This window comes from Primulina eburnea, chromosome 12 (assembly GCF_022965805.1).
Source record: "Primulina eburnea isolate SZY01 chromosome 12, ASM2296580v1, whole genome shotgun sequence".
Lineage (NCBI taxonomy): Eukaryota > Viridiplantae > Streptophyta > Magnoliopsida > Lamiales > Gesneriaceae > Primulina > Primulina eburnea.
Window position 1 is genome coordinate 31151254 of NC_133112.1, and position 8896 is coordinate 31160149.

At 33.1% G+C, this 8896-nt stretch overlaps 1 protein-coding gene across 1 annotated transcript; it reads left to right on the forward strand.

Annotated features, from left to right (window-relative positions):
• The first annotated feature begins 812 nt into the window (after window positions 1–812).
• LOC140807881 (serine/threonine-protein kinase VIK-like) lies at window positions 813–6146 on the forward strand. Its single transcript, XM_073164837.1, has 11 exons — window positions 813–1175; window positions 1410–1484; window positions 2645–2761; window positions 3457–3551; window positions 3885–4005; window positions 4098–4177; window positions 4566–4625; window positions 4725–4846; window positions 4940–5025; window positions 5110–5225; window positions 5681–6146. Exons 1-11 carry the CDS (start codon window positions 867–869, stop codon window positions 5805–5807), a joined length of 1308 nt encoding a protein of 435 aa, XP_073020938.1. The 5' UTR covers window positions 813–866; the 3' UTR covers window positions 5808–6146.
• Window positions 6147–8896: the final 2750 nt, after the last annotated feature.

The window sequence follows — 8896 nt, forward strand, 5'->3', positions numbered from 1 at the left end:
TGGAAACTATCTCGATTTTGACTTTTTAAAAAAGTCAACGATTATGGAAATTCAACCGAAGATCTTTATTAATTTCTAATTATTTTAAGTATTTTATCATCGATATATATATCAATTTTCATAAAAATAAAAAATACGACGATCCTCAGAGACACTATAGACTCTTTTAATTTTAGACAAAAATTTATGTGAGACGGTCTCACGGGTCGTATTTTGTGAGACGGATTTTTATTTGAGTAACCCATGAAAAAGTATTACTTTTTATGCTAAGAGTATTATTTTTTTTATGAATATGGGTAGGATTGACCGTCTAAAGGAGTGAATTATTTAAAAATTGTTTATATTATATATATATATATATATATATATATATATATATATATATATATATATATATGGCAAAAACTTGTGTGAGACGGCTCACGGATCATATCTGTGAGACAGATATCTTATTTGGGTCACCCATGAAAAAGTACTACTTTTTATGCTAAGAGTATTACTTTTTATTGTGAATATAGGTAGGATTGATCCGTCAATCACATTAGACTCACTATATATATATATATATATATATATATATTTATATATATATATATAAAAGAGTGAGTCTCATGTGAGATCGTCTCACAGATCATAATCTGTGAGACGGGTCAACCCTACTCATATTCACAATAAAAAAAGTAATACTTTTAGCATAAAAAATAATAATTTTTAATGGGTGACCCAAGTAAGAGATCCGTATCACAAATACGACCCTATAAAACCGTCTCACACAAGTTTTTGCCAATATATAAACATAGCATTAGAGGATAATCTGAGAAAAGCCAACAACAAATCAGAGGTTGAGAAAAACAGCGTAAATACCGATGAGTGGAAGCGAAGGTATCTCGGGCCACTCCGAGGCGCAGCTTCCGCCATCATCCGCGGCGGAGAGGGAGAAGAAGAAAGAGAAGGCACGGGTGAGCCGGACGTCTCTCATTCTATGGCACGCACACCAAAATGACGCCGCCGCGGTCAGAAAGTTACTGGAGGAGGATCGATCTCTGGTGCACGCTAGAGACTATGATAACCGAACTCCGCTCCATGTGGCGGCAATTCACGGCTGGATCGACGTTGCCAAGTGTCTTCTGGATCACGAAGCTGACGTCAACGCTCAAGATCGATGGAAAAATACCGTGAGTTTTTTAATCACTATGTTCACATTTAATGTGTACGTGATAATTGTTGAGTTCTGGCTCGAGTATTTTGGTGATGATTTTGATTTTGAGCTTTTGTTTTAATATTTGATTCTATTGGCTGATGAAGACTGTTGAGCTTTAGCACTTTAATTGTTTTTGATTTATTCGATGGTTTATTTTGTGCTATTTTAAAGAAATCTTAGCTCTCTGCTCTTTGTTTTTGTGAAACAGCCTTTAGCTGATGCCGAAGGAGCAAAAAGATTTGCCATGATTGAATTGTTGAAGTCTTATGGTGGCCTATCTTATGTAAGTTCAACGCTTGTTGATTTTATCATTCCTTCTAAGTACAGAAGACTTTAAAGTTAGCGGAATGCTATCATATTAACTTCTTTAGTTCTTTATTTGTTCACTGTTTCTCTTTAAGTATTTATTTAGTAGTTTCTGAAAATTTCATCTTTTTTCATTTCCATTGTTTGAGGCATAGTGGTTCACCTTTTTATGTCTATGTCAATTCTCATTATGAGCTTATCCTTGTATTTTGACTTTTTTTTTTGAGACTGAAGCGCTGAAATTGTGAGGCAACTTCTGCCCCTGCTTGTAAGTAGGCGAGATCCAGGATTTTTCACTAGGTTTACATATAAGACCATAGTTGTCAAAGGCGAGTGCCTCTCGCCTTAAGTGCCACCAGGCGAGGAACCTGCATCTGGTACACTAGGCTAAGAAATTCACTAAAGCGAGTCCAGGTACTCGCCTAGACTAGCCTTGGAAGTTTACTCAAGCGCTTGGGTAAATTTTTTTAATTACTTGTTTAAACAAATAGCTCAAACCCAAACTCTAGCAACCCAACTACCCAACATCGGAATCAGAAGAAGAGAGCTCTGAACAGAACAATGAGTTGAGCGCATCTAGATCCAGAACAACTAGAAAAATACCGATTTCACATCTTTTGGATAAGGAGGAAGAAGAAATTAATGTTATCAAGAAAATGATGAAGTCCAAGAATAACACAAGTGATGTATCTGATGATTCGATGGAAGAAGATGAACTTGATTTAGATGATTGAAGAATTTTAATCATGTTACTAATTACTGTGAACTTATTAATTATTTTTTGTTTTGTGTTACATTGTAACTTAATTATTTCATATTTTAATATATTTATTCTAAGGTAATTTTTTTTTAAAAAAAATTTAAAAATGTGCACTTGCGCCTCAGGCTCCGTAGCCTCGGTGCGCCTTGAGCCCTTGACAACTATGACCACTACAATTTTTTATTTTTTTGTGGAAATATTGTAGAATGGAACTTGACAGTTTGTAACCCTTCAGGGTGGCAATGAGATTCGTGAAACATGCTCAAATGAGCTGAATTTCAAATTATGTTTTCATCTTCCATTTTTTAAGAGCAAAATTCATTTTATACTTTCTTGGCTTCCTTTCCATATGGATAAATCCTTTGGACACGTTGCAGGGCCAGAGTGGAAGTCATTTTGAACCAAGGCCTGTGCCACCTCCTCTTCCTAAGAAGTGTGACTGGGAGATTGACCCGAATGAGCTGGACTTCTCAGGCGCGATTCTCATTGGGAAGGTCTGTATTTATTTGCATAACAAGTTATTGATCAATCATCACTTGGTTTCTGCAATGAGCTTATAGAATAACTTGACTTTCTTTGCGGAAAGGAACTCGAGAAATTTTATATTTGCTCTTCAATTATAAAATCTTCTTTTTCTCTCTCTTCACAATATTTAAGTTTGAATGTAGTTTTTAGCTTTTACCAAGTGGTACAATTCTAATGAAGCATGGTATTTACTGTGGAAATCCATGTCATACCTAATTGAACATGTGAATCTCTTTATTGGTTTATTTTTGTAAAGACAGTTTATCTTCATAGGATTTCAAATATTTCTGAATTCTGATCCTACTACGGTTATTGTGTATTATAACAACATGATTGCATATTAACAATGTTATGTTGACCTTAATGGGCTTGTTATGTTTTTTCTGTTGAAAAATCTCCTTCAGGTCTGCAATGTGCCGTTTCCTTTTTCTTATAGATATGGATTTTAGGGGATGTGGGTGGTGGGTTAAAAATCAAGGCTGTATTGTGGTTCTAGGAATCTTAAACTTTGTTTCTAGTAGCTGTTTGCTTTTTTACAATTTTGTTTACACTTTTTGTGTGATCCATCAACTGTTGTTTCTTGTTGATCGCCACTTCAAATGCAAATAATATTTGATTTCTTTCTACAAAATTCATTGTTGCTGATGACAGCTGATATTGGTAGGGGTCTTTTGGTGAGATACTAAAAGTTTCGTGGCGCGGAACACCAATAGCTGTCAAACGCATTCTCCCAAGCCTTTCAGATGACAAGCTAGTGATGTATGTGTTTCGACTTCATCTCACAATATCCAACTTCCCATTCTTTCTCCCCTTTTAAACGAGGTATCAGTTATTTTTTTTTTAAAAGGAGATATTAGATGCTTTAATTTGAATATTATCCCCTTTTTCATGCCTGTTTGATGTTTGTGGAACTCAGTAATAGTATCTAGTGATCTTAATTTACATGCTTAATCTCTTGGATTAATCTATTTTTTTATGGAGTTCTAATAATTGAAAGGTTCCTCAGTCACCACAATAGTACATGTTATAGCTATTTACTTTCACATTTTCCTCCTGACTTATGGTGAATTACTTTCTCTTTCCCTAAATCAGTCAGGACTTCAGACACGAGGTCAATTTGCTTGTCAAGCTTCGTCATCCAAATATCGTCCAATTTCTAGGAGCTGTGACTGAGAAGAAGCCCCTAATGTTAATTACAGAGTACTTAAGAGGGGTGAGTGAATGATTTTTTTACCCCTTTAGAAGAAATATCATTTCACTTCAAAATATTCTCACTGTAGGTTCTCTAATGACATTCTTTTATAGGGTGATCTTCATCAGCATCTGAAGGAAAAAGGGGCGCTGAATCCATCAACAGCAATAAACTTTGCTCTAGACATGTCCAGGTACAATTGGAATTCTTCTACAGATTTTATTTCTGTTTAGTGAAATTAGGGCCCATAAAGAAAAGCTCTGTTCTTGATCCTTTATACCAATGAAAGTCTTGTGCCTGATGCTCATTTTTAAGTGCAAAGGGATCTTATATGTCCCAACCATATAAAGTGAGACTGAAGTTGAATTTTTCTTCTCTAATTATTTATGTTTTTATCGGGGTTTAAGGCGTACTATACGACGCTTTGAACCTGAATTAGTCCAAGAAAAGTCCAAATGTGTAGGATTATGATGAAAAACGCTAGATAGGCATGCTTACGAAACATTCTTATTTACTTTCTTCATTCAGCATCATAAGAATGTGCATTACAATGTCTGATCACCACCATCTTGTTTGGACAGAGGCATGGCTTATCTCCATAGTGAACCAAATGTTGTAATACACAGAGATCTAAAACCAAGGTTAGTTGGTCTTTCGCTACATAAAATGGTTTTATCAGCAAAGACAACATTGGCAATGCATGCAATTAGAGTCTCTCTCTAAGTATGGTAACTTTCCAGGAACGTTCTACTTGTCAACACGAATGCTGACCATTTAAAAGTAGGAGATTTTGGGTTAAGCAAGCTCATCAGAGTACAACATGCTCATGATGTGTACAAAATGACTGGCGAGACTGGGAGCTGTAAGCAGCTTTTATAAGAACAATTTTATACACAGATGGGGGTTTTAGATGATTTTTTATGACTAGTAATGTGTAATCTGTTTACTTCAATAGACCGTTACATGGCGCCTGAGGTCTTCAAGCACCGGAAATATGATAAGAAGGTCGATGTTTTCTCTTTTGCAATGATCCTATACGAGGTAAATTTGATTTCTGTCATGTGTATGATTTAGTAAACTTGATTAAATCATAATTGAAGTGATTGTGATTGTATCTTGTTGCAGATGCTTGAAGGAGAGCCTCCATTGTCGCACTATGAACCATATGAAGCAGCTCGATATGTGGCGGACGGACACAGACCACATTTTAGGGCTAAAGGTTTTATTCCTGAATTGAGAGAGTAAGTAGCTATAGAATCCAATACCTAGGGATACAGTGATAGACAACGTAGTAAAATGTATGGTGAAAGAAAAAAGCATTATCACCTGGAAATTCACCCATAAAAATGATTCAAAACTAGTTCTTTTTTGGGAATACACATTCAAGCCTTGGTCCAATCTAGTTAGGCTGTCTAAATGAATTTAATCCTCCTCATTGCGCTGTCTTTGAGATTCAAGAATTAGAGATAACTAAAGCATAACTTTCACGACAGTTAATTATAACATCTTCTACCGTATCTTCTTGGAAGGTACGAATGGTCCAGTACCCACCCAGCTCATCTTACACATTTAGTTATGATCTTTTTTTCACCACCTGCCATCTCTACCAATTTCTAGTATGCTGTCTTTACTGTTATTGTAGCATTAAAAGTAACTAGAATTTTTATATCCTGATCGGAGACTGCAAACTGTTCAGGTTAACAGAACAGTGCTGGGCAGCAGACATGAACGAGAGACCTTCTTTCTTGGAGATTCTGAAGAGACTCGAAAAAATTAAGGAAACACTATCGTCTGATCATCACTGGCACATATTTGCATCATGATGTGAATTACAATAAGAACAAGGTATCGAAGACTGCGTGATTGCATATCGATCAACATATCATTTGACCCAAAACCGGGTAGAAGGATTTTGGATTCACTCTTATACTTGCCTAGGTAATTTTCTGTGATTTGTAATTTTTTAAAATTGTCTATTTCCCGGGCTTAGATTTCTCAATTTCTGGTCTCCATATTCATTTTTACAGAAAGTCTCTCATTTTTCCGTTAGTTCGCCATCGAGTTAGCAACATCAAGTATATTTAAACAAGTGTTTCTGTATGTTGGAAAAAATTGTGAATTATGTTGGAAAAATATGTTCATGTTATCAGATTTGAATAAGATTCTTGTCCAATTCTGATTTTTTTAGTTGATTTGCATCCTAAATTTAGTTATTTGTTAACGTGAAGAATCTAATAATATAAGGAGTAGGTCTCTTGTGAGACGGTTTCACGAATTTTTATCTGTGAGACTTATTCACAATAAAAAGAATACACTTAGCATAAAAATTAATATTTTTTTATGGATGACTAAAATAAAATATCCGTCTCACAAAATACGATTCGTGACATTGTTTCACACAAATTTTTGCCAAATAAGCTTTTATTCGATTCTTTAGTTTTATGTGTTATCAGTGCTGTGCTCAGGACATTGGAAGAAGGGGGCAAATGATAGTGTTGGGCCCCGTACTAATCCAATGGTTAAATTTCCACCTGATGCGGCAATCAGCAGCAAATCTACAATAAATATATTGGTGTATCAAATTTTAATTCAAAACTATATAATTATGAAAATAAACGGTTTTATATTAAAATATTTCAAAATAGTAAGATACATGTGTGATAAAATTTTATATAATGATTCGAGTAAATGACATTTAAGGAAATGCTTATGCGGGGATTCCGAAGAACAGTGGTGGTGGAGTTTGGTTCACACGACGTGGAGTGCGGCGGGTGCTAGAAATTTATATAAATTTAGCTTAAATAAATATTTGTAGGTGTTGGTGTTTTATTATATTTAAATAATTGATATGAATAAATTTTATTTTTTGTAATAATAATAATATGTTGTGATTTCGTCGACTTAAGATTGACAATAATCATATAGTGTTGTTATAATGCAGTTTGTTAATTTAATTGATATTTATAAGACTAATGTATTTTTTAATTTTTTAAACTTCAAGTAAATGAAATTAATTTATTTAATTGATAGAGTGATACATCACTATGCATTTTTTTCTACTATTAATTAATAATTGATAGATTTTTTAATTAAATTATTTAATCATTACATAACTGTGCTCTTTCAAATAAAAAGTCGAACATTATTTATATTATTTTTTTATTATGTATTCTTTGAAAAATGAACTATTATTGATATTTTTTATAATTACAATATCTTTTCTATGTTTTATAACAAAATAAACTTTGAACTATATTTTTTAAACTTCAAGTTAAATGAACATATAAATATAATCTTAGTGATTCAAAATTTGCACTGATAAAATCTTTTAAAAAGTGAGAATAAAATATAAATCAAACAAAGAGAATAATTTTGTTTTTTGTTAAATATCTTCTTTATTGAGCAATGAGCTTTTTATAGACAAATATATCAACGGAAAGAACAATAAAAATAGCACACTAAAAACCATTAAATAACAAATATCCAAAGATAATTATTTCCTGTGATACTTTTTTACTAATAGGCCATGGTTAACATGCTTCATTTAATAAGACAGATAACTAAAGACTTGGACAAATCTTTAACAAATCAACAATCCCTGGTCAACATTAGTTTAATAAGAGCACCCTCCCTCAAACTTGTTTTATAGTGTGCTAATACAAGTAGTTCCATAGTTTCTGAAATGTTGCAAATTTGAGGGACTTAGTGAATATGTCAGCTACTTGGTTCTCTTGGTTTTCTCTTCTGTATAGATAAGATCAATTGTTTCATTTTTTGTGAGATCTCTTAAAAAAATGATATTTCACATCAATATACTTGCTTATTCCATGTAGGATTGAATTCTTTGATAGTTTTATGGTTGTATTATTATCACAATAAATAATAATATGATTTTTGAATTTAAGCTCTTCGAGAATTTTTTTTCAACTAAATAGATTGACATGCACATGAAGTTGTTGCAACAAATTCAGCTTCAGTGGTTGATAAAATAACAATTGATTGCTTTATTGAAGTCCATGGAACATCGCTGAATCTAAGAGAAACGCATACTGAAAATCTTTTTCTATCATCTCGATCTCCTGCACAATCACTATTACAAAAAACCATCAAATCTGATTGTTCTCATTTCTTATAGTAGAGACCAAGTTCTGGTGTTTGTTACAAGTATCGTAAAATCCTCTTGGCAGTTAAAAGATGCATTTCTGTAGGATTCTCGATGCATATGCTTATGAGCCTAAAAGAATACATAATATCCGGCCTTGTTGCTGTCAAATACATTAAGCTTCCAACAATTTGCTTATAAAGTGTGCTCAATCTTCTTTCTTTGACAATATTTGGTTAGCTTCAAACCATGTTCTACGGGAGTACTTGCAGAATTGCATTTCTCCATTATAAATCTGCAAAAAACTTTTTGAATATATTTCTTTTGGGAAGTAAAAATCTCATAAGTAGATTGAACTACTTTAATACCAAGAAAATAACGCATCTTGCCAAGATTCGACGTATCAAACTTAACCATTCTGGACTCTTTAAAATTTTCAAACATGATACTATCATCACCCGTGAATATAAGATCATCAACATATAACCAAAAAATAGCAATTTTCATTTATCTTAAAATTTTGTATAAAGTGTATACTTATATAGACATTGAAAATCCACCTTAAAAAAATAAGCCTCATTTCGACTATATCATGCTCGCAGGACTTGCTTTAGCCTATACAAAGCTTTCTTCAATGTATGCACTTTATGGTCATTTCCAAACTTAATATAACCAGGAGGTTGATCGATTCATGGTATATCTTCTAATTGGATGTGAAATCATATATTTGCATATGTGTGCACCCGGACGCTAATCAAGTTCATAATCGTCATTGGGACAATTTAATCAATTATAATAAACAAAGTCTAA

Bases quoted from the DNA above. Each gene is read 5' to 3' on its own strand.
- LOC140807881 (XM_073164837.1), top strand. From the start codon at position 867: ATGAGTGGAAGCGAAGGTATCTCGGGCCACTCCGAGGCGCAGCTTCCG. The intron at 1,176-1,409 runs GTGAGTTTTTTA...TTTGTGAAACAG, and splicing joins AAGATCGATGGAAAAATACC to CCTTTAGCTGATGCCGAAGG. The intron at 2,762-3,456 runs GTCTGTATTTAT...TGATATTGGTAG, and splicing joins GCGCGATTCTCATTGGGAAG to GGGTCTTTTGGTGAGATACT.